This window comes from Anolis sagrei, chromosome 1, assembly GCF_037176765.1.
Source record: "Anolis sagrei isolate rAnoSag1 chromosome 1, rAnoSag1.mat, whole genome shotgun sequence".
NCBI classification, from domain to species: Eukaryota; Metazoa; Chordata; class Lepidosauria; order Squamata; family Dactyloidae; genus Anolis; species Anolis sagrei.
In genome coordinates this window covers 54,879,828-54,906,909 of record NC_090021.1, presented here as the reverse complement: position 1 = coordinate 54,906,909, position 27,082 = coordinate 54,879,828, and the positions used below count along the sequence as shown (strand labels likewise).

General features: G+C 40.1%; 1 protein-coding gene across 1 annotated transcript; it reads left to right on the top strand.

Moving 5' to 3' along the window:
- The first annotated feature begins 420 nt into the window (after nucleotides 1–420).
- On the top strand, nucleotides 421–15,325 carry EFCAB2 (EF-hand calcium binding domain 2). Its single transcript, XM_060753930.2, has 7 exons — nucleotides 421–486; nucleotides 5,503–5,587; nucleotides 7,643–7,715; nucleotides 9,297–9,376; nucleotides 11,400–11,442; nucleotides 11,544–11,610; nucleotides 13,669–15,325. Exons 1-7 carry the CDS (start codon nucleotides 453–455, stop codon nucleotides 13,782–13,784), a joined length of 498 nt encoding a protein of 165 aa, XP_060609913.1. The 5' UTR covers nucleotides 421–452; the 3' UTR covers nucleotides 13,785–15,325.
- Nucleotides 15,326–27,082: the final 11,757 nt, after the last annotated feature.

Below are 27,082 nucleotides of genomic sequence, written 5' to 3'. Positions count from 1 at the left end.
ATGTTGCAAGCTTGGAAGGACAAAACATAGACATAACAATATATCTATTTTAAAATGAATAAAAACACATAAAGCAGGGGGTCACTGTATCCCAGGCCTGGGCAAACTTGGGCTTTCCCTCCAGGTGTTTTGGACTTCAACTCCCATCATTCCTAACAGCTTCAGGTCCTTTTCTTTTCCCCCTCAGCCGCTTAAGCGGCTGAGGGGGAAAAGAAAGGGACCTGAAGCTGTTAGGAATGATGGGAGTTGAAGTCCAAAACACTTGGAGGGAAAGCCCAAGTTTGCCCAGGCCTGTTGTATCTAAAAGAAAGAAGGAGCCTTCGTTTCCAAAGAGAGGCCTACTCGGAAGAAAAAGGCGGGAAACCCCTCCTTCCCCAGTTTCTGCCCTCAGGAGCAGCAAGGCCCAAAGCGCGCCTTTGCGTTGCCATGGCGACCCCTGAAGCGGCGAGGGCATGGCGGCCGAGGAGAAAGAAGCCACCGCCGCGGGTAAGCAGCCTTTTTGGTCTTGTAAGCCCGGCTCAAACAAGGATAAGATGGCACGGAGAGGAGAGGAAGACCAGGGGAAGGCAACACGGGCCTAGTTATCGCCCACTCCCCGCCGCCGCCCTCTTTCTCCTCGCAACGGGCCTTCTGCTTCTTTGAACATGGCATGGCTTCCCTCCTCCTCTGAATGGCGGCCTCTGTCGCAGGCTCCCTGCCTTCCTTCCTTCCTCACGCGACTCCCCTGCAGGCACAATACGTAGCCGCTCCCTCAGGAAGGAAAAGGGTTTTAAGACATCATATTGGCTAACCATGCAATTACAGTTCTATTATGTGATGGAATAAGAGTGATTCCACTCTTCATGGCATGCAGGAAAGAATAGGGGGTACTTTCTGATAGGCACTTAGGAAATACATTGAAAGGTGAGCAGATCATGTATATGTATTGTTATTACAATATGGCACAATATTTAAAACAGAATAATATTTGTTTGGCTATTTCTTCATAAAAGTAGACAATTTATTGTTGAAGACTGTCATGGCTGGAATCACTGGGTTGTTGTAGGTTTTTCGGGCTATATGGCTATGTTCTAGAAGCATTCTCTCCTGACATTTCGCCTGCATGTATGGCAAGCATCCTCAGAGGTTGTGCAGGTCCAATTCCGAGCACAATTCAAACTGCTGGTTTTGACCTATAAAGCTCTATATGGCTTACCTGTCTTAATGTACTCGCCTGTGGAACTCACTCCCCAGCGAAATCAGGTCAACAAGAACCCTCCTTGCCTTAAGGAAAAAATTGAAAATGTGATTATGGGGCCAGGCCTTTGGGTACTCAAGCCCTATACGACTCTGGCCCAGCTTACCTGTCCGAACGTATCTCCCTCTGCGTCCCACCTCGAAGTTTAAGATCTTCTGGGGAGGCTCTGCTCTCGGCCCCGCCTTTGGTGCAAACACGCTTGGCGGGGATGAGGGACAGGGTCTTCTCGGTGACGGCCCCCCACCTGTTGAAGTTGTTCCCGAGCGAAATCAGGTCAATAACATCCCTCCTCGTCTTCAGGAGGAAATTGAAAATGTGGTTATGGGACCAGGCCTTTGGGTACTCAAGCCCTATACGACTCTGGCCCAGCTTACCTGTCCGAACGTATCTCCCTCTATGCCCCACCTCAGAGTTTAAGATCTTCTGGGGAAGCCCTGTTCTCGGCCCCGCCTTTGTCGCAAACACACTTGGCGGGGATGAGGGACAGGGCCTTTTCGGTGATGGCCCCCCACCTGTGGAACTCGCTCCCGAGCGAAATCAGGTCAGTAACATCCCTCCTCGCCTTCAGGAAGAAATTGAAAATGTGGTTATGGGACCAGGCCTTTGGGTAGCTGGCAGATAATTGACAATGGTAATGATGATGATGATAAAAACTTTATTTATACCCTGCCCAAGGGGACTCGGGGCGGCTTCCATGAGGCCAAGCCCAACCACACATCAGTTAAACAACAACGCAGTAAGCAAATAAAACAATACAATTAATATAACTCACATATAAGCAATAACACACAAAATTTGAAACCTTATGGCTGAGCCAGATGTAATAAATTAATTTTTTAAAAATAAATACTGGGGGTTTTATTTTCTCGTGTCAGGGCAGCCAGTCAATTATATTACATTTCTAACAGAACAAAGCAAACATATAAACAGAGAAAATACAAAATGTGTGAGTTTGGTAGTTGATTAAATGTCCTTTGACCAGTATCTGGCCACTTGGAGTGCTTCTGGTGTTGCTGCAAGAAGGTCCTCCGTTGTGCATGTGGCTGGGCTCAGGTTGCATTGCAGCAGGTGGTCAGTGGTTTGCTCCTCTCTGCACTCGCATGTCGAGGATTCCACTTTGTAGCCCCATTTCTGAAGGTTGGCTCTGCATCTTGTGGTGCCAGAACGCAGTCTGTTCAGCACCTTCTAAGTCGCCTAGTCCTCTGTGTGCCCAGAGGGGTGAACAGAGGTAGGATGTATCTAAGCAGGAGGGTTTTAAAAGATTTGGGAAACCTCATTTGCTCAGAGGCGTCTGCCTGCAAGGTAGGGTGCATCTACACCAGGCCTGGGAAAAATTCGGCCCTCCGGGTGTTTTGGACTTCAATTCCCACAATTCCTAACAGACGGTGAAGGTGGATGTGCCAGGCTCTTCTGCATTTGCACCCCCGGTTTTAACGCACTGTGCTAAAATACTGAAAATGCTAGAAGAAAGGCCTATCATTTTCAGCTGAACCAACAGAAAGGAAAGGTTTCACTATCTGTGGACAGTTTTGGATTGCGGAATATTTCAAGAATTATGAATCAAGGATGCTCAACTCCTGCTATGATATTTAAGGTCAACTCTTTAACCTAGAAGGCCCCTAGAGTAACTTCTCCCTATCTTTCACTCTAATCCTGTGGAATCTTGGGATTTATAGTTTGGTACGAGGCTGCGGTGGCGCAGCAAGTTAAACTGATAAATTGCAAAAGCTGCAAACCTTGCTGACCAGAAGGTCGGCTGTTTGAATTTGTGGGATGGGGTGAGCTCCCACTGTTAGCCCCAGCTTCTGCCAACCTAGCAATTTGAAAACATACAAATGTGAGTAGATCAATAGGTACTGCTTCAGCGGGAATGTAGCGGCACTCCATGCAGTCCTGCCAGCCACATGACCTAGGAGGCGTCTGCAGACATTGCGGCTATTCAGCTTAGAAATGGAGATGAGCACCACCCCCCTGAGTCGGACTGGACTAGACTTAACGTCAAAGGGAAACCTTTACCTTTACTTTAAGAGACTACAGCTCCCTTGGCTGAGAATTTTGTATATTCCTCCCTAAACTGTAAAGCCCAGGATTCTATAGCAGGCATGGGCAAATTTTGACTCTCCAGCTGTTAGGCTGGTAGGAATTGTGGGAGTTGGAGTCCAAAACACCTGGAGGGCCAAAGTTTGTTCTATAGGTTAGAATCATAGTAGCCCAATTAGAATTATAGTGAGCCCTTGCTATTGGCTAGGGTTGGCTCCTAGGATCCCCATGGATCATCAAGTCACATTATATACACATTATAATGGTGTATTTTAAAGCAGTTGATGGTAGAACCTGTGGATGCAGAACTGTATCTTGTTGTAAATGTGTAGTGTGGAGTTAATGAGAGAGAAAAATCCAGCTCTTTTCCTATAGCTAGATGCAGAATAATATCATCTGCAGGGGTCCTTTAAAGATCCCTGCAGATGCTTGTCCCTGTGCATCCAACTATAGGAAAACAACCTGACATTTTGGAAGGGCTATAGTTGACAAAAGGTAAGCATGAGAGATTTGATGGGAGATTGTTGTAGTAATATATCTACATCTCCTGATGCTATAATGTATTAGAATGATGTGTTCTAGCAAAGTAAGACTCTTTAAAAAAAACCTAATTGCTTGCTATACCCGCTCCAGGGTGATGGCTTATCTTCCCTTCACTAAGCATATCAATGATCTTTTGAGGAAGACCTTTAAGATAAAGTATACTGCTTTGAGAACTGTGGTACACAAGGAAATTTGCATATAGCAATTTTGTTCAAACTCCTCTCTCTCGATCATTAAGTGACTACACATGCATATTACTTACTAATGAAGTCTAATATTCGCCAGGGATCTAGGGATCTTATGATAAGCTATATAGATAGCGAACCTCATAAAATAGTCATACAATAGGCATGATTTGGATCCGTAAAAACTAATCAGGTGCACTTGAAGTCTATGGCAAAGTTTAATGTAATTTAAAAGTGAAAGGTGTTGTGAATAAAAGCTCTGAGAGGATCAGGATTTCAGGGATGCAGTTAAGCTGAGGGTTCTCTAAAATCAATAACAGTACATCCCTATGTAGAGTTTTAAGGTATTCTAAGTTTTGGAGAAACAATATTGAGGACCATACTAGCAATGCTGTTGATGTAGTCAGCTGTGCATGCAAATTAATTCTTTACCCCATCGCAGACTACTTGTGAGTTGTAGGAGTCATGTCTTCTCTTTGCAGTGGCTTGAGCCTTTATTTTAGTGGGCATTCTCGAACCATACCTACATTTGGCTCTAGTGTATTAGAAATAACTGGTGTGGGATCCATAGTTTATACTCAGATCTTGGCAAGGGACAAGAATGGAACAAAATCTATGTACTCCGAACACATAGTAACTGATCAAGTTTGCATTACATGAAATTGTGAACGTTAGGGCTATAGATGGGCTTAATATCACATCTTGTTTGATTCTAAACTCACTGTACTGGGAAAAAAATACCAAAGCCATTCCAAATCTGAGTTTCCAAAAAGTGATTAAAACAACAAAATTCATAGTCAGACTGACATTAAAAAAAGAATTAGAATGAATATAAATTGCATCACAGTTCCTAGTTTTGCTTAATACTAACTGGATGAGCAGTTCCAGAAAACAAAAAAGGTCGATCTTTTTTAACCAGGCTAGCACAGCAAGTTAATCAGCAAGCTGCAAGAAATCTTGCCAACCAGAAGGCTGATAGTTCGAAGCCTGGATCAGGGTGAACTCCTGACCTTTCAGCCCAGCTTCTGCCAACTTAGCAGTTTGAAAACAAATATGTGAGTAGATAAATAGGAATCGCATTAAAGTGGGGAGGTATTTTAAGGCAAGGAGTTTCATTCAGATAAAGGAGGATGTTTAGAAGCAAAGAAAAATGTTCTCCGGCAAGGAGATGGAGCAACAGCACCCCCCTGTGACCGGAACCGAGCACAGCCTCCAAAGATGCCGAAATAATGGGAAAGCCTAAATAAATATCTCTGTTGTCTGTCTTGTCATTGTACAACCAATATTGAATGTTTGCCATATATGTGTTCTGTGATCCGCCCTGACTCCACTTCAGGGTGAGAAGGGTGGAATATAAATACTGTAAATAAATAAATAAAAAGAATTGTTGCATTTAATTGTCTTAATAAAAATACTGCCCTGCTATGGGTTTTCAGAAAAAGTAAAAACCGAAGTTGTTATTGATTTCTAAAATACACATTTTCTTTTCTTTTGCAGAATCTGCAGTAGCAGAAATCCAAAAGAAAATAACAGATGCTTTTGAAGTTTTTGACCATGAGTGCAACAAAACTGTGGATGTCAGGTTTGGAAGAACTTTCTTTCAGAAATATCACCATGTTTTAGGCCAATAGTAGAGAGCCTTCTTCAACACAAAGGTTAATTTCAGCTTCAGAGAAGTTGGAGTTACAGTTTCATTGGCAGATGTGTCCATGTTCAAATACCAGAGCAAAAGGATTTCAGTATATTTTATTTGAAAGCTTTTGTTTTCTATAACAAGGCTGTACAGGCATTTCAGCCTTTTGAAACGGAGAATAAAGTCTCGTAAAAGCAAAAAATTGTGACCCCTGAAGAGCCAGATTTGGCCCCCTTCTGTTTTAAACAGTGGTAATGCTGCAAAATTTAATAGCTCCAGTAAGAAATCAGTATTTATAATGGCTAAGAAAGAAAACTAGTTATTCTGTAGAGGTAATCATTCTAGGTAATCCTTGCAATACGTTATATGATAAGACTATAAGTCTAAAAACAGTACTATTTTGCAGGTAGTAAACTGAAATATATTCGTGGAGAGTTTATAAGAATGGTAAATTTTTCACCCTTTATGAGAATGAGTTTCTGCACACACTGGGATATTCTGTCAAAAAACAATGTGCTAATTTCAGCGAGGTCTTTTGCTTCTTAGGTGAAAGTTAAAGGATGAACACTCATCTCTCCTGATTAATTCCCTAATCCTTTGCAAAAGAACCCACTGTACAAAACTAATACTTTCATTTTTGTCAAGCAAAAACACATGCACATTGAGCAAGGACAGAGGAACAAGACTGTTTATTGTAAAAATATACAGATAAACTATCTAATGCATATATTTTCACTTAAAAACATATAACACAGCAGAAACAGTCATATTTTCCTCAAAAACAGTTTGTGCAAAAAATCACTTGAAAATGGATGTATTTTTCCCTAAACATCACCTCATCTGGTGAGGGTAAAAATGTTTTTAATTCTTATTTACAAGGATGAGATAGGTAAGGATTTATATTCCTAGAATTTTAACTTTTTATATATATATGGGGGGGGGGGGGGGGGACGGGACGGGACGGGACGAAGACGACAATAAAACAGTAGTATGGTTGCTTAAGGCTGCTTTTAGCAGTACTTGTCAAAAGACAGTATGTACCTATTCCATGTTTCCTCTGCTTGACAGATTTTCTGTGGGCAGGAGAAAAAAAGACAGGAAAAGCAGGAGAAAACATAGCAGGGTACAAATGTAAATGACATAATCTGGACGTGTATAAATTTTTGTGCATGAGGCAAGGCAGTCAAATCATAAAAGCCTTAACTGAGAGCGCTTCTGCCTCAATGTGTCTTCTTGCTATTTTTATCTACTCAGTTTTCTTGCTAATGCCGTTGTCCATGCATTGATATGCCATAAAAATGCCATGTAAGATGTCTAATTTACAGAAATTCCCCCATGTCACCCACAAAAGGTTATGTGGCACAACTCCTTTATTGTCAGAAATCATTAATAATTATTTAGGGGTTGAAAATTATCTTGTATTTGATTATGTTGTATGTTATTTATTAAACCTTGCAAATCTATGATATGAAGAAACAAATTTCCGCTTCTCAACTTCCCTGCCTGCACATTTTTAATAAATATAATTAAAGGAGAATTTTCCATATTTGGAACAAAACTGACTTGGCTGTTTTCTTATTCCACATAGTGTTTATTTCACTGATCTCAAATCCTTTCCTGTATTTTCATTTGTTCTAGTAACAAATACTTTGTGTTTTTAATCTTGTTGGATAGTGGTATTACCAAATTACTGGAATTTAACAAAATTATTTTGAAGAGCACTCACATTCTCTCTCAAGACCAGAGTGCTGAATAAACCTGATATACTTTTAATAAAAGTGGCTTGGGACCTACAATAAGTGAATGGAAGAATACTTAAGGAAAGAAAGGGTTTCCTGTTCCCCCTTCTCTGTAGCCACTTGCAACCCCAGAAAACTTTTTCATGAAGTTGAGTATTTCTGTTCACTGTGGATGTGGGTCATTCAGAACTGACAGGAGAGGAGATAACTGATCAGAACATTTATATTGTACTGTGGATTTACTAACAAATATATTTTCTTTTAGGGAAATTGGCACAATCATTAGATCATTAGGCTGTTGCCCAAGCGAGGGGGATCTACATGATATGCTTGCAGAGGTAGTTGATGTTTACATAATTTATATTTTGCAGGTTCTATTTTATAATTTTTTACAGGAAATTGTCCTCTTTTCCCTACCTTTCCATCCACCATCAGTTGTGGCAGAGACTATCACATGCTGGACTCCTGCCTGCATAGGAGAAAGAGTCCTTATCCTTGCTTCAAGATATTCCTATTCCAAGTCCCAAACTGTATTTAAGGATTTAACTGGCAATTAGTGAACAGTTTCTGAACAGGGAACCTAGAAAGAAATGCATGTTGAGAATTTGCTTTTGCTTTTAAGAGCAAACAAGGACAAAGAACCTAACTGCGAGAGCTGTTCAGCCATGGAACTCCCTGCCCTGGAGTGTGGTGGAGGGCCTTTCTTTGGAAGTGTTTAAACAGAGGCTGTGTGGCCATTTGTCTGGGTGCTTTGAATACAATGTTCCTGCTTCTTGGCAGGGTATCGGACTGGATGGCTCAGGATTGCCATCCAGTCCAATGATTCTAAATTAAGAATGATCTATAGCAAGAATGGGGAACGTGTACACCAGATGTTGTTAGAGTGTGGCTTGCATTATTCCTCACCTTTGATGGTGCTGACCAGGGCAGTTTAGAACTAAAGTCCAGAAAGATCTGGAGAGCAACACATTTCCAGTCACTGATTTAAAGGCCTAATCTTTCTTTCCACTGCTAAAGCCATGCGTGGAACCTAATCCTGTTCCACTAAGACACAGGCAGAAGAGGCCCACACTGTGAGCCCATGGAAGTGTTCCTTCCATGGATCTTCTACACTGACCCAGACTCTCCATAGAAGCAACCATGTATTTTATGTGGAGAAGCATAAGGCATGCCTGTGCCCAGTCAGAAAAAAGGGAGGGCGGCCCAGTTTACCTATCCGAACGTATTCTCCCCTATGAACCATCTAGGTTGTTAAGATCGTCTGGAGGGGCCCTGCTCTCGGTCCCACCGGCCTCTCAGGAGCGTCTGGTGGGGACGAGAGACAGGGCCTTCTCGGTGGTGGCCCCTCGACTCTGGAACTCTCTCCCACTGGAGATCAAAACTGCCCCCTCCATTCTGTCGTTCAGAAAACGGGTGAAAACCTGGCTATGGGGTTTGGCTTTCGACGAGTGAATCAATATTTCTGTGATCGGATAGATGACGATGAATGATGGACAATGAATTCACTATGACGACTGACCATTGTTATTATGTGATTGCATTTTGCTGTTATAACGTTTTAATTGAATATGTTATATCATATTTTTAATGATTGTTTTGTGATTTTATTGTTGGAAACCGGCCCAAGTCCCCCGATAGAGGGGAGAAGACCGGTATACAAAATTGCTAAATAAATAAATAAATAAATAAATAAATAAATAAATAATGATCATGACTATCTTCTTTCCCCTTCATTTCTCTCTACTTGCATAGTATACATCCAAATTTCCCAGCATGAGTTTATGGGAAAACGCTAAGATCGTTGCCCTGTCTTTAATATTTCATGCAGCCATCGACTAGTTCCAAGTCAACTTGCTTTTCTTTCAGTTTTCTATTGTGTCATTTAAATACATACTTTTAAAAAAATTATAATTGTTTAGGTAGAAGAAGAAGAACCAACTGGGTTCATTCGTTTGGAAAAATTTCTTCCTATGATGACCAGATTATTAATGGAAAGAAGGTAATAGGATAAAGAAGATTTCAATTTATATAACATATTTATTACTGATTTTAATTATGTTTCTTTTATAGCTAGAAAGATAAAAACAATTTTGGTAAGCTCCATATTGATAAAAATTATTTTTTAAATTATTTTAGATAACTACTAGAAAGGGTGCTATTGGCAGGGAAAACAAGCCTTTAAAATGTTGTGTAGTGATCTTTCTTTATTGACTACATTTCACACTTCTTTGCAGAGGTCTTATGTCAATTTAAAGTCTGCAGATTTTTCAGAAAAGAGATGCATTGTGATTTTTCACCTGTCTTAGGACAGTTACGCATTATTGCCCAGTTGATTTTTCTCATGTTATGAATGAATAAAGGCTTTTGAGGTAACATCAACAATATTTAAATTTTGTTTCCAACCAAATTGGACAAAACCCAAACAAAATCCACATATTTGGTGCCAAACTTGCATAGATAATGTTGAGATTGCCACTGTAGATATTTACTCGAATCGAATGCTCATATTTTTTGACTAAATTACCTTGTCAAAATTAGGGTGCACATTATATTGACATCCTACTGAGCCAAAGCAAAAAGGGGAAGCTGCTTCAGGAGCACCTGGAGCTTCTATTAGAGGGACACCATGGCTCAATGCTGTGCCATCCTGGGATTTGTAGTTTGGTGAGGTATCAGCATTCTTTGGCAGAGAAGGCTCAAGGCCTTGTCAAACAATATAATTTCATACTATTGAGTCATGACAGTTAAAGTGGATTCATTCTACATCAAAGTTTTCTTTTCCATTGATGGAAGCTTCTAAGCAGGCAGCCACTGAAATGGCCAAATTATAAAGAGTGCACTTTTTGCCAGTGCACATTACATTCGGCAGCAGAAACTCTTTATTTGTTTCAGGGTTTTGAAAATTGAGTTGCTCAATACATTCGATAGCACATTAGACTTGAGTAAATATCAAGTCTTGTAAAAAAATCAGTTCATAAATCAAGAAACAAAATGCAGAACTATGAAGTACTTCTTAGGAAGATACCCAAAGTAGTTGTTAGCTTGGATCCAAAAGTTCATTACCGCCTTCTTTTTGCTTTCATATTTGGAGACTCTGATCACTACTATGTACTATTACTACTCTGTGATCAACATGTGGATGTGTATAACATAACAGACAGATACTTCTAATGGTATTGGAATTTTGAATGATAAAATACATGAGCTGAAGTCTCTTAACACAGAATAGTACATCTACCTAAGCAAATTTCACCACAGTGCAGTTTTAAGCAGTTTGAACTATAGAAATTTGATCTCTTTTTAAAAATGTAAAGGTCTACATTTTGTTTTCTTGATAGTGCCTCTTAAGTGAATTGAATTATAATTTTGCTGTAAACATTCAAATGTTTAAGATTATCACGCTAAATTGGATCTTGCTAATAATAGAAGTGCTTTTTCAGAGATTGTAATACCTAGTGTCTCTTCTGAACTCATTTCTTGCCCTTTAGCCAGGAGTACCATTAGTCCCATATGTGTGGGGCTGGTATGTGATATCTGCCATAAGGGGAAAGAAATTCAAGAGTCATCTTTATTAGAATTATTCAACAAGTTTCAAGATTGATCCTTGAAAATGGATATTATGGTAAAGCCTATAAATCTTGGAGCAACTTAAACCTAGCTGTTTCTTAATTCCCTTTGACTTTTGTGTGTGTGTGTGTGTGTGTATATATATATATATATATAAGAATTCAGAGCACATGAATGTTTATTGAAGTGTTTCTTTTCCTTTCATGTTTGGGATTATGTATAGTTTCTCTGTGATTTGTCAGTCCATTTCTAAGATACTGCTTATTGTAGGGTGAGCCATAAATTAGGTTCACATAATGTTCCATTAAAATGTAGTTATAGTTATAATTTTATGTGGATTGCAGAGACAAATGTGATTTTTTACAATTTGGGGCCGAAAGGCAGGCTTTGAAAGTACTGGAATGTATTTTCAGATGCATGTTGCAACACAAATTTTATTAACTGAATGATTTCAGATTCCGGCCAATTCCAGAAGATATTCTGTTGCGTGCATTTGAGGTATGTATCAACAAAATTCTCCTTAATGGGGAAAATAGTACTTGCATATTGAGATAGTGGAAGTAAATTCATTCATGTTTTATGTTTCCCCCTTTAAAAAGGTTTTAGATCAAAATAAATGTGGACATCTTACTAAGGATGAATTGATCAAGTATATGACTGAAGAAGGTAAAATACGTATTTACTAAAATTAGCTATATGTTTGAGAAAATAAGGTAGTCATTGTATAAAATCTTGAGTGTCTGTTTGACACTCAGCCAAGGCACAGTCCTATGCTAATTGTCACACATAAATATTCACCTGTGGTTGCTGTATGTCAATAAAATGTGATTTGAAAACACATTCTCTCTTCCTCTCGTTCTCTCTTTTTCTTTCTCTCTTTTGCACATACATATACTCTCACAAAGACATGGTAGGGATGGGTCAAGTACAGTCATGAGCCACATGCAGCTCAGCAAGGCCACTTTTTCAGTCCTCGATGGGCTCTCATATCGACTGTCCAAATTTTTGGGAGGATGATTCCCTCCTAAAGGCCAATAGAGTAAATAAGGTGATTGTTGAGCATTTCGCCATTTCAAATAATTTTTGTTGCCATCACCTTTTGTTAGGTCTATAGAGGCCTCCCGTAGCCTTTGCCAGCACTGCATTTTTGTCCCATGCCCTTGCACATTAGCTACAATTTGCCCTATCCATTCCCTTATTATTGTTTAAAGTTGGCCAGGTTTTACGACAGTTCTCACCATAGGTTATTGGGAGCTGTTTTGAGTTTAAATTATTAAATCATTGTTTTATATGATGATGGTTTTATTTTGTATTGTACAGTGTGTTTATTTTATTTGTTGTTTTAGGCACATTGTAAGCCTCCCTGAGTCCCTTCAGGGAGATGGCGGTGGGGTACAAAATAAAATTATTATTATTATTATTATTCAACAAAGCAAGAGATGAACATGAGCTTTCTAACTTGCAAAACAGAAATGTGTATGAATCATAGAAGAATAGAGTTGTAAGAGAACATATGGGCTATTTAGCCCAAACCCCTGCCATGTAGGCAAAGCACAATCAAAGTACCCTTGACAGATAGCCATCCAGCCTCTGTTTAAAAGCCTCCAAAGAAGGCGCTTCCGTTACACTCCGAGACCGAGATTTCTGAACAGCTCTTAGAATCAGGAAGCTCTTCCAAATGTTCAAGTGGATCTCTTTTCCTGTAATTTGAACCCATTGCTCTGAGTCCTAGTTTTCAGGGCAGCTTAAAACAAGCCTGCTCCCTCTTCCTTATGACATCCTTTCACATATTCATACATGGGTATCATGTCTCCTCTCAACCTTCTCTTCTGCAGGCTCAACATACTTAGCTCTTTAAGACCCTTTTCATTGGACATGGTTTCCTGACCTTTGATAATTTTAATCACCCTCCTCTGGACACCTTCCAGGATGTCAATATTTCTTTTAAATTGTGATGTCCAGAATTGGACACCGCATTCCAGGTGTGTCTGAAAAAGTGAAGCAAGGGAAAGCACTCGGAACATTTTGGTTAAATGATCAATAAATAGTATTCCTCAGAAAACTATTTGTCTATTAGCTATCTGGACACAAAATATATTTTTTCTGTAGGCAAAGGGGCAACAAATGTGGCGTACAGCACTCCAGGGTCTTGTGTGGGTCTAGTTCAACCTCCCAGTTCTTGGCAGTTGTTCAGTCCATAATTAACAGTGAGCAACTATAAGTCCTAGAATAAATTCATTTTATTCATTACATGGCTTAATTACATAGTAGCAAAACTCCATTCACAAAGGAATCTTGGTTGCTACTGAATATACCCTGTATATTGATTTTGGTTTTGTAGAAATTTAATATCCTGCTCTTCAGACTATTCCCAAGGTAGTTTACAAAATATTATTAAAACAGCGACAGAAGAATAAAAATCAATCCAACTATTAAAAAAAATTAAAAGTGAAGATAACATTATTAAAGTCATACAGAACACCTTTTCTTTTGTTGCAATAGAAGAAGACATGAATGTAGGCCCGGATCTTACTGTGGAAAAGCAGGAAAATTGCAGGAGACTAGGGAAATTGTGCATTTTTCTCAGTTGCACTTAAGTCTGTGTTTTACAATGTTTGATGCAATTTTAATCCACAAATATGGATAAAAATTAACAAAGAAATCTCGAGATACTCAAATAGGGAAAATATCTAAACATTTTAAGTATTCTTTTTTCTGCTACAGGCGAGCCTTTTACACAGGAAGAAATGGAGGAAATGCTCTCCGCCGCTGTAGACCCAGAAACTAATACCGTTCGCTATAAAGACTACATTTCAATGATGGTTGTAGATGAAAATTAAGCCCTCTGTTTACTTTCTGCTTTTTATCTGCCCAGTTAACTTCATGGGATTGCAGCAAACCTTCAACACTAAAATGATTTTCAGTGGAAATAATGCCTTTTTAATTTGGTAAAATACAAGTATCAAATTATTGTTTTTAAATGTCAGTCATCTTGGATAGCTTTTACAAAATAAATAATTTAAACATTAGAGTGCACAAGCATAACAACATAATCTTACACATACTGCTTACAAGTAAATTATACTGATTTCATCAAAACGTTCCTTCCCCAAATGGTTGCAGATTGGGAGCGCTGCCTATGATTGCAGTACTAAATGTTTGTAATACTTATTAGGGAATACATTATATTGAGCAAAAATTTACTTTGATATAAATATGAACAGCATTGTATTATGTATATGGTGACAAAATGATATTTGGGGGAAATGTCAAAATATTAATAAGACAATCAGATGTAGAAAAAAATGGGAAAAGGGGTAACTTTCTTAGAAATTAAAATTCATGGCTTCAGTTGATCCTTATCTTTGTTTAGCACAGACATTAACTTGATGATAAATTTATTAAAATTCTAAAGAAGGAGCTGAAAACTTGTACCCTCTCCATGGTATTGGACTGCAGTTACCAGGATCCCCCACCATTATTTATACTAACTGGGGTTGATGGGAAGTGCAGTCCAAATAACATCTTGGTGACCACAAATTGTTCTCCCCCAAACATCTTGTTTTTGAAAGTGTGGCTTCTTTAAGGAAGCTATGAAAAGTTCTGTTGAATAGCCAAACTCCACCTAGCTTTTGGTGTTTAAAGTCTGAAATTCTTGGGGTAATTTTGTTTAATGGATTTTCTGGAACTACAACAGCATTGGTGAAGGTACTTGACTTCAAAACATTTTTGCACCATACTACAAAGGAAAGGGAGTTTGTTTATTTGCAGATATGCTGCAATACCACTTGGTTTACACAGGGTATGTTTTCTGTTATTCATCCCAGGGGATTAGTTTGCATTTAAGAAGACTCTCCTGATTAAATTGCGGTATGCTGTAAAGTTATCTTCAAACCATGATAACTCACAGTGTCTTGTTGATACACTTTTGAATTTATCTCAGTATAGGCCTGGGAGGCCTCAGTTAAGAGCTGAACTCCATTGTGTTTAAGGCTTTTTACAAACATTTGGAAACACCTGCCCGAAACTTGGCAAACAAAGTAAAAACAAAGCAGTGGGTGAGATCACAAGGCATGATGTCACAGAAATCTGAGGAAAAAAAACTAAATCAGATTGTTAGTTTGACCTAAATTAGACCAATTGAATAAATAAAACTGAATCGCTGAGACTTGCTTCAGTGCTAATTTAACAAGAGATGTTGTTTGAATGGGTCTATTCAATTGAGAATAGCTGATTTAGTTGAGTATAATTTATGGAGCCAACTAATGTTAGGAATGCTTCAGGCATAAAGTTTTGAGTTGTTTAGAAAATTCTTTTTGCTCCCTTCTCTCCTAAGCACTCTTACTAATTGTCTTCTCGGCCAATAAAGTCAATACCTGTAGTTCCCCTGCTTCTGTTTTCATTTCCTGTTCTAAGCACAGCACACAGTCTTCCTTGTTTCTTGGACCTCTGATGCTTCCCCAGGATTATTTATAACATCATGGTAATTGATGAGTGCAGAAGTATTGGAAGGGTTTCACACTACTGCCAATATGGGATAAACATTTTGTATCATAAAAAGTGTAGCCTCTTTTGATGTAATGGTGCATAAATCTAACTAGATATTTTACAAATAGATGTACAGCTACCAGTGCAAACTATACTTCACCCATCTTTATGCACATTCTTCAATTTGTAGAAACAACATCTTTCTTTTTTGGAAGCTGACATTCAAGGTAACAAAAATTGAAAGTTTTCCCTTCATTTAGTGCAAGTGGGACTCCCGAGGCAGAATGGATTGAAAAAGAAAGAAGTAACAATACTGGCACAATGGGTTAAACTGCTGAGTTGCTGAACTTGCTAACTGAAAGGTTGCAGGTTCGAATCCGGGGAGGAGGGTGAGCTCCTGCTGTTAGCCCCAGCTTATGCCAACCTAGCAGTTCGAAAACATGCAAATGTGAGTAGACCAATAGGTATTGCTCCAGCAGGAAGAAAACGGTGCTCCATGCAATCATGCTGGCCACATGACCTTGGAGGTGCCTACATACGCCAGCTCTTCGGATTAGAAATGAAGATGAATACCATCCCCCAGAATTGGACACTACTGGACTTAATGTCAGGGGAAAACCTTTACCATTGCCTAACAATACTGCAAGTCTACTGATTTTGAAAAACTGATTTCAGGGGCATATTTCTACAAGAGTACTGCAATCTCTCCAACTGTGAACTGACAGTACTGAAGACTTTTTAGTGAGGGCAGTTTGTTCTCCTTCATGGCTAGAAAAATAGTCATCTACAGGGCAGTCAGTTTGGCCACCTATTGTATATTTATCACAGTAGCTATCACAGCTGCTAAGGGCCCATCCAGACAGTGCCTTTATCCCAGGAGCTTCCGCAGCAAACAGGAGGGTGGCCAGATGCCGGTCCCTGTAAACGCGGAAGCAATCACTAGAAACAGCAAAAAAGTGAGATTTTCAGGTGTGGGAATATCCCAGTTCTGAGCCAATCTGCATGTCCCTGCAATCAGAAATCATGGGATTTTTTTAATCTGGGTTTGTTCCTGGGTTTTAGATGCTTGTTCCTGATTGGTCGGTTCCTAAAAAGACGGTGACACTTGAGTAGAAGGCAAACACTTCGTGTGCTATAAACTTCATTAAATGTGTGGAGGGCACATTTTCTCTGGCCAGGACAAAGTTGTAGCTCCCTAGTCAACGTTTTACATTTTTTTGCAATAAGAGCAATCGGGAACAGACATTTATAACCCAGGAACACCACCCTGTCTGCGTTGATGGGCCTGCAGCTTATATAACCCAGGAACAGAACTTACACAGTGATTCGTATTGTTGCATGTTCTAATCTTTAGGTTTATTTTTATTTTTTTTAAACCTGCCAAAATGTTTTGTTAACTTGAAATCAGTAAGAAAATAGGAAGACATTACAGATGGATTGATTCAAAGGAAGGCACATCCCCGAGTTTGCAAGATTTTATAAGGGCTTTTAATAACAAAGTCTCTTGGGGATCTCTCATTATTAGAGTCATCATTGATCAAAACCAGATTGACAGCAAACAATAGTTAATTCAAACATTTTCTTAACAGGTTTTAGTTATACCTTTTTTCATTTATATTGTAAGCCACCATTGATCCCAGGTGATGAGAAAGTTGGGATATAAATTAATTAAAATAATACAACAACAATAGACAATTTAGACAGAAAAACAAGAAAGCTCATGACCATTCATAATTCACTGCATCCTTGCAGTGATGTTGACCGGCTCTATCTGCTCTGATGGCAGAGGACTCCTACAAGTAAAACAAGCAGTTGAAGAAAAAAACATCTTGGTAGAATATGTCAAGAAAAGCCAAGAACCTGCTTTAATTTAAGTAATCGGAAACTTCTCAAAGCACAGCACAGCAGACAGAATCAGTACAAGAAAACTGCACTACAAACCAGAGCTGACAGCTTGTACAACAAAGCATTGCATAGGCGGTTCCTTGACAAAACTGAAGAAAAAGTTCAGGGAGAAGACCTGGTTGTGGCTCATGAGTGGAACACTGAAGAAGGAGACAGAAGGCCTGATTCTTGCAGCCTAGGAACAAGCCATCAGAACAAATGCAATTAAGGCAAGGATCAAAAAATCAGCTGATGACCCAAAATGCAGACTGCAAGAAAGATGATGAAACCATTGATCATATCCTCAGCTGTTGCAAGAAAATCACACAGACGGACTACAAACAAAGGCACAACTCTGTGGCCCAAATTATTCATTGGAACTTATGTCACAAGTACCACCTGCCAGCAGTAAAGAATTGGTAGGATTATAAACCTGCAAAGGTAGTGGAAAATGAACACGCAAAAATACTGTGGGACTTGAATCCAGACTGACAAAGTTTTGGAACACAATACAGCAGACATCACGATTATGGAAAAGAAAAAAGTTTGTGGAGTATTGATGTTGCCATACCAGGTAACAGTTGCATTGAGGAAAAACAACAGGAAAAGCTCAGCCGTAATCAAGACCTCAAAATCGAACTGCAAATGCTGAGGCATAAACCAGTACCGGTGGTCCCAGTGGTAATTGGCACACTGGGTGCCGTGCCAAAGGATCTTCAGCCAGAGAAATCAGCCATAGCAGAGCACCTGATGAACCAACCTGGACACAGCATTTTATTTGAGAACACAAAAATGCTGGACCACTCTCACAACCACCATGTCAGACTACACAGAGAAGCCATTGAAATACACAAACATGTGGACAAATTCAACAGAAAGGAGGAAACCATGAAAATGAACAAAATCTCGCTACCAGTATTAAAAAATTCTAAAATTGCAACAGCAAAAACAGCAGAGAGGAAACAGGCAGGGACATCTAATTACCTTTCAAGAAGAGTTTGCTCCAGGCACAGTCAGCCCATTGTATGCTAATCAAGGTGGTCAGTTGAAAATTCACACCTAGCTCAACTGACAAAAGTCCTTTGTCTCACCCTGGTCATTCCACAGATATATAAACCCCTTTCCCAGTTCCAACAGACCTCACCTCTGAGGATGCTTGCCATAGATGCAGGCGAAACGTCAGAAGAAATGCCTCTAGAACATGGCCATATAGCCTGAAAAAACCCACAAGAACTTAGTGATTCCAGCCATGAAAGCCTTCGACAATACATCAAAAGATCTCCGTCCGCATTTGGAAACAATAAACATTGACAAAATCACGATCTGTCAACTGCAAAAGGCCACCTTACTTGGATCTGCGTGCATCATTTGAAAATACATCACACAGTCCTAGACGCTTGGAAATGTTCAACTTATTTATTTATTTATTTATTTATTTATTTGCTTGCTTTATTTTTATACCGCATTTTTCAGCCTAATTCGGCGACTCAATGCGGTTTACAATGCAGTTTATTACAATACAATTAGTTAAAAACACAGTATACACAACGGACAATACAAACAACACAACAACAACATAGTCATCAACGCCTCAGTAAAAATCAGATTCCGTTCTCATAATCCTTCTACCATTCCTTGTTCCTTTATACCGTCTTCATGAGTTCAATTGCCATGTTGACCAAACGCCTGTTCATAGAGCCACGTCTTGACCTTCCTCCGGAACTCCAGCAACGAAGGGGCCTGCCTGATGTCTACGGGTAGGGCATTCCATAGCCAAGGGGCCACCACCGAGAAGGCCCTGTCCCTCGTCCCCGCCAGTCGCGCCTGCGACGCAGGCGGGACCGAGAGCAGGGCCTCCCCGGACGATCTTAACATCCTCATTGGTTCATAGGTGGAGATGCGTTCGGAGAGGTAAGCCGGGCCGTGATTTTGTGATACGAAATCCAGCATATATATCTCATTTGCTGTGACATTCTGTGTTTTTGTGTCAGAATAATAATAATAATAATAATAATAATAATAAGGACTTGTGAGGCCTTGGAACAAGTTTTGGGTTTTTGGGTAAGCAGGGAACTCTACAGGCTAAAAGAAAGACAAAGTCATCTAGTGAAGGAAATTGCAGAGATTACACATGAGAAAAAGGTTTTAAGCAAGAATAGGATAATCAGAAAGAACTCAAGACATACATTTACTGCTTTGATGTTTGGCAGGAAGTCTGAGTCAAGAGACAAAATGTCTAGGGCTGCTTAAGAGAGGGTTAGAGAACTTGGAAAAGTTCTTTTTTAAGACCCTGATTTTTGCAATCCTACTCATGTTCAACAGGAGTTTCATTCCTGGAAATTTGCAAATAATCATTTTTTATCAAGTATCTTTGCCAAGCTCTGATTCTAATGCACAGTTCACTATTGATTGAAAATTGAACACAAATTTGAATAGGTGTAATTTAAAAAGCAAAACAAGAGACTGGTTGTTTCTTTAAAACTTTGTCAATTTATATCCAGTCTTTTTCATGGACTGTAGCCCTGTTCCTTATATCTCAATGGTGTGAGCAAACAGTGAAGGCTCAGAGACTATGGGTCTATAGTTGAAAGAGTTGTACGAATGCTACATTTACACTGACGGTGATTATTTAAGTTAATGACTTGTGGATGTCATTGTAATATTAGACTCTGGCAACCTATGGAAGCAGTGACCAAGAAGCTCCTAAATTCAACATATTGATTTGAAGCTCTTGAATCAACATACTATATTGATTTGAACTAACCAACTAATTGTGTGGCTTCAGGTGTTTAGTTCCACATTTCACCTACATCATCTCTTTTTAATAATACGTTCGACCAAAGTTTTTAATAGAGGATTGTTTCATTAATTATTGATTTGATTTAGATTCTGTTTTTATCCTGACCATGACGATAATTGCCACATTTTATTTATGCTGTTGTGGCTTGTTTTAAAAAGAATTTACATTTCAAAATAAATTGTTAAATGGTTGGGTAGTTGTATTTCTCAACCCCACCAATGATAGAATTGGGACAAACTACCCACTACCCACACAGAATCCCCATGCCTTACAGGAACTTGCTGGCGCAAACCTCCCTCCAGCATCGCATGCTCTCCTTCGCCTGCTAATGTGTGCCATGTGCCGAGCATGCCTGCTCTCCCCTCCCTGCTTAGAGTCTCAGAAACAGCCCTCCTCTTGGCTTAGAGGCCGGCCAATCACAGCAGAGGAAGGCTTTTGGTGGGAGGTTTTGTCGTCAGTTTCCAAAAAGGAAGAGAAGGACAGGTGGAGAGATCTGCAGCCTTCTCTGCCAAAGGTGTTCCTAAGACCATTAGAAGTATGTGTTTTCCGATGGTCTTTGGCTACCCCTCTGAAGCCCCCTCATGACCCCCCCCCAAGAGCTCCTGACACCCATGTTGAGAAATGCTGATTTAGAACCTGTGGGAGTGTCACACAGTGTATGAAGGGCCACAAATAACAATTAGCGAACTAGATGCATTAACAATCTGCTCTTTTTTTCCACCCTGTCTTCCAACTATGCAAAATAATTCAGACTGCTTAGGAACCCTCCCCCCCCCCCCCCCCCGGCCAAAAAAAACCAAACCAGTGACATGGTGGGCATTGTTTATTTATTTCCAAAGAATTGAACAAAGTTTGCCTGGTACTTGGTTATTAAAATTGAACAAAAGGATCTTATTTTTTATTTTGAGAATGCTATTTATTTACATACTTACATATTTCTTGAAAATAGTATTTGCATATGAAACCATGAATACACCATGAGCAGAGACTGGTTTTATAGGCTTGCTTCTGGAAGAACCCCTAATTAAGGCATATGAAGTAATTGAGATTGTTGTCTTCTGTATCCGTAATTTCTTCTTCAATTAAAATTTCACTTATGTTTTTAATAACTCCCTTCCCTGCATACAATGCTAATGACTAATTAGCCCCACTTTCATTTCATTTCTGTGCAGTAAACAAGTAATGCCATAGTTTATTAATTTTTCGAATAAGAGTAGCAGTAGAGCACCCTTGAATGTAATAAACAAATGCAAATTGTCTGGACAAGCCAGAATGTAATGAGAAAAGCAGTTTTGACTGGCTTTAATCTGAAAAGGTTCTACATCTGGGAGGTGGAAGACACAGCTTGCAGTTTGTTACAAACAGTGCTGTTATCTGTAACAGGTTTCCCTGGATTTCTTAATAATGAGAACATAGTGGTTCCACTTTAGGAGGCAAAATGTACATTATATTTGGAGTACAGTTTAAGCATCCAGAATTCTGAAATACCCCAAAATCATCCACATGGGTAGTTGAGATAGTAACATTTACTTCTTACTTCTTAAGTTGGCCCATAAGAATCTATTGCACTTTGATTTCTAATTTCTGCTTGCCAAACACTTGGTCCCACAGCCAGGATTTTACCTCTGAAATAACAGGAAAGAGGAGGCCAATCTGATGTCACTGAGGAGGGAGTTCCACAGCCAAGAGGCCACCACAGAGAAGGTCCTGTCTCTCATTCCCACCAATTGCACCTGTGAAGGGGGTGGGACTGAGAACAGGGCCTGCCCTGCTCCTAATGCTTGGCCTGGCTCATAGAGGGGGATACGTGTGGACAGGTAAGCTAGGTGGGAGCAATTTAGGGGTTTATAGGCTAAAGCCAGCACTTTGAATTGTATTTGGTAGCAGACTGGCAGCCAGTGAAGCTGACATAACAGGGCCAATTTTCTTATGAATTCTGAATGAGTTGAAAACAAGAACAATTGCACTGATCAGGGAAAGGGCATTGGCAGGAGCATCTGGATAGGGAACTGGTCCAAGTGCAATCCGATCCAGGTGTCCAGATTTCTCCGAAGCTCACGGATACTCTGTAATTCTGGGACATTCCCCAACTTTATTTAAAGCAGAACAAAGTTGGTTTAGAGCCCAAAACAAGCAGAAGCATTGTGAAGGCTTCCATGTCGATAAACCCTAGGTCTCAGCACCTTAAGATAACAATGCCATCTCTCCCAGGCATCAAGGAACTGTCTTCTTGGTGTCCATAACGACCACTGTGTCATCCAGAGATAGGATATCACAGGAAAAGAAGATAGGTTAAAAGTTAATCTCCTGTTCCCCATTCAAAAACAAAAATATACGTTGTATTTGAATATGGGCATGGTCTAGTTTCATTGTAAAAACAATATCTCACAAACAATGATGTGACAAAAACAGATTTGAATGTACTTAGGTGAGGTTTTCCCAAGGTGTGACTATTTCATTGGGGTTTTTTGTTGCTGTTGTTGTTGGGAAGTTGTCTCTAGACCTCAAAAAAAGCATATTTATTGACTGAAACTGAAGCTGTCTTATTTATTTATTTATTTTTGCCAATAATGGCAGTTTTCAAAAATCCTATACTCTCCTCACTTAAAATCAATATGTACTTAATATCCTGTTGGTATATATTATCTGAGCAATAAAAGTCGTATTTTCCACATTCAGATAAAGCACGAGGGCACAGAACAAGAATGTTGCCATCTACAGATATTTAATATGTTTTATTTTACTATATTGGCCTTTTCTTCTGTTTACAAATACAAATAAGTTTTAGAGAATATAGTTTCTTTGTGGAATTATTGTTCATTGCAAGAAACTAGTGTTAGGACACACAAAATAGTTCATCATTACCAAGTAGGCCAGACGAGGCTGCATTTTACCACCCTCTTTATACTGAGCGTATACATGAAGCTGGACTTGGAGATAGTAGGCATGAAAAGCGGGGAAGGAACATCAACAATTTAAGATATGCTGATGATGCCATCTCCAGCAAAGGATCACCGCCTTGTCGGGGCGCTGGAGCTTGAGCACCTCAATGATGTCATGAGCGAAACCGTGAAGGGACACCCAAGACGGGACGGTTGTGGCAGAGAGGTCAGACCAAGCGTGATCCCTGGGGAAGGCAATGGCAAACCACTCCAGTATCCTTGCCAAGAAAACTAAATGGATCAGTACAACCAGAGATATGTCGGTATGCCATTGGAAGATGGGACTCCCAGGTCGGAAGATGGCCAAAATGCTACTGGGGAGGAGCAGAGGATAAGTTCAACTAGCCCCAGATGTGATGACGCAGCTAGCTCAAAGCCGAAAGGAAGGCTAGCGGCCGACGGTACTGGAGGTGAACGACGAATCCGATGCTCTAAAGATCAACACACCATAGGAACCTGGAATGTAAGATCTATGAGCCAGGGCAAATTGGATGTTGTTATTGGTGAGATGTCAAGACTAAAGATAGACATTCTGGGGGTCAGCGAACTGAAATGGACTGGAATGGGCCACTTCACATCAGATGACCACCAGATCTACTACTGCGGACAAGAGGAACATCGAAGAAATGGAGTAGCCTTCATAATTAATAAGAAATTCGCTAAAGCGGTGCTTGGATACAACCCAAAAAATGACAGAATGATCTCAATTCGAGTGCAAGGAAAGCCTTTCAACATTACAGTGATCCAAATATACGCCCCAACCACAGCTGCTGAAGAAGCAGAAGTAGATCAGTTCTATGAGGATCTGCAGGACCTACTGGATAATACACCAAAAAGAGACATTATTATCATTACAGGAGACTGGAATGCCAAGGTGGGAAGTCAAATGACAACAGGGATCACAGGCAAGCATGGTCTGGGAGAACAAAATGAAGCAGGACGCAGGCTGATAGAATTTTGCCAGGAAAACTCGCTGTGTATAACGAATACTCTCTTCCAACAACCTAAAAGACGGCTTTACACATGGACCTCTCCAGACGGTCAACACCGAAATCAGATTGACTACATCCTTTGCAGCCAAAGGTGGCGGACATCCATCCAGTCGGTGAAAACAAGACCTGGGACTGACTGTAGCTCAGATCACGAACTTCTTATTGCCCAATTTAGAATAAAACTAAAGAGATCAGGGAAAATACACAGACCAGTTAGATATGATCTCACTAACATTCCTAGCGAATATACAGTGGAAGTGAAGAACAGATTTGAAGGACTAGATTTAGTAAACAGAGTCCCAGAAGAACTATGGACAGAAGTCCGAGACATTGTTCAGGAGGCAGCAACAAAGTACGTCCCAAAGAAAAAGAAAACCAAAAAGGCAAAATGGTTGTCTGCTGAGACACTGGAAGTAGCCCAAGAAAGGAGGAAAGCAAAAGGAAACAGGGATAAGGGGAGATATGCCCAGTTAAATGCGCAATTCCAGAGGTTAGCCAGAAGAGATAAGGAACTATTTTTAAATAAGCAATGCATGGAAGTGGAAGAAGACAACAGAATAGGAAGGACAAGAGACCTCTTCCAGAAAATTAGAAACATTGGAGGTAAATTTCAGGCAAAAATTGGCATGATAAGAAACAAAGATGGCAGGGACCTAACAGAAGCTGAAGAGATCAAGAGAAGGTGGCGAGACTATACAGAAGATCTGTATAGGAAGGATAATAATATTGAGGATAGTTTTGACGGTGTGGTGAATGAATTAGAACCAGACATCCTGAGGAGTGAGGTTGAATGGGCCTTAAGAAGCATTGCTAACAACAAGGCAGCAGGAGACGACGGGATCCCAGCTGAACTGTTTAAAATCTTAAAAGATGATGCTGTCAAGGTGATGCATGCCATTTGCCAGCAAATATGGAAAACACAAGAATGGCCATCAGACTGGAAAAAATCAACTTATATCCCCATACCAAAAAAGGGAAATGCAAAAGACTGCTCAAACTTCCGTACAGTGGCCCTTATTTCTCATGCCAGTAAGGTAATGCTCAAGATCCTGCAAGGAAGACTTCAGCAATACATGGAGCGAGAGTTGCCAGATGTTCAAGCTGGGTTTAGAAAAGGCAGAGGAACGAGAGACCAGATTGCCAATATCCGCTGGATAATGGAGAAAAGCAGGGAGTTTCAGAAAAACATCTACTTCTGCTTCATTGACTATTCTAAAGCCTTTGACTGTGTGGATCATAATAAATTGTGGCAAGTTCTTGGTGGGATGGGCATACCAAGCCACCTTGTCTCTCTCCTGAGGAATCTGTACAAGGACCAAGAAGCAACAGTAAGAACTGACCACGGAACAACAGACTGGTTCAAGATTGGGAAAGGCGTACGGCAAGGCTGCATCCTCTCACCCAACCTTTTTAACTTGTATGCAGAACACATCATGCGATGTGCGGGGCTTGATGAATGCAAAGCTGGGGTGAAAATTGCTGGAAGAAACATTAACAACCTCAGATATGCAGATGACACCACTCTGATGGCCGAAAGCGAGGAGGAGCTGAGGAGCCTTCTAATCAAGGTGAAAGAAGAAAGCGCAAAAGCTGGGTTGCAGCTAAACGTCAAAAAAACCAAGATTATGGCAACAAGAATGATTGACAACTGGAAAATAGAGGGAGAAACCGTGGAGGCCGTGACAGACTTTGTATTTCTAGGTGCAAAGATTACTGCAGATGCAGACTGTGGCCAGGAAATCAGAAGACGCTTACTTCTTGGGAGGAGAGCAATGTCCAGTCTCGATAAAATAGTAAAGAGTAGAGACATCAGACTGGCAACAAAGATCCGCCTAGTCCAAGCCATGGTCTTCCCTGTAGTCACCTACGGATGTGAGAGCTGGACCTTAGGGAAGGCTGAGCGAAGGAAGATCGATGCTTTTGAGCTGTGGTGCTGGAGGAAAGTGCTGAGAGTGCCTTGGACTGCGAGAAGATCCAACCAGTCCATCCTCCAGGAAATAAAGCCCGACTGCTCACTGGAGGGAAAGATACTAGAGACAAAGTTGAAGTACTTTGGCCACATCATGAGGAGACAGGAAAGCCTAGAGAAGACAATTATGCTGGGGAAAGTGGAAGGCAAAAGGAAGAGGGGCCGACCAAGGGCAAGATGGATGGATGGCATCCTTGAAGTGACTGGACTGACCTTGAAGGAGCTGGGGGTGGTGACGGCCGACAGGGAGCTCTGGCGTGGGCTGGTCCATGAGGTCACGAAGAGTCGGAGACGACTGAACGAATGAACAACAACAACAACGATGATGCCATACTACTAGCAGAAAATAGCAAAGATTTGGAACAACTACTGATTAAAGTTAAGTAAAAAATATAGAAAACCTTTGTTAGAAGACAAAAAAAATTACCTGAGATGATGTACATTTGCTACATCTTGGCTCAATCATGAATCAGAATGGAAACAGTGTTTATTTGGGGGGCAAGCCCATCCCAGCTATACCCATAGACATCACCCATGCTGACGATATTTTTTATAATTGCCTCATACATGTTTTTGGGAGGGCAGATTATATATATTTGACATGGGCATTTTCCCCAATACCAACTATGTGTGTTGTTTTTAATAGAACCCCAGCATCCTAAATTAACAGGGTCCTTGAGAATGCATTTATGGTGCATGTTGACTAACTACTAATGCCTTTTATAATTAGTTCTCATTAAACATTCATTGGATTTTTCTTGTGAGTCCTCTTTCTGCTTGTTTGTATGCAGCCCTATTCAGAACAACTGAGCTATCTTACCATGGCTCACCCCTCAAAAGGCTTTTAATGTTTTTTATGAGACAAGCTACCAAGGTTTATTAGTAGCAGCAAGAATGCACATTGTGTGTTGTCTTTTCCAAATAAAACTGCTGTCACTTTTTATTTTACCTGAAATATTTGTTTGAAATGTCACTCCTACGCAAATTTTGCACAATGTAGAACCTTTTGAGTACTACAGCGCTCAGTATCTCTGACCATTGACCAAAGCAAACATTGGTCAAA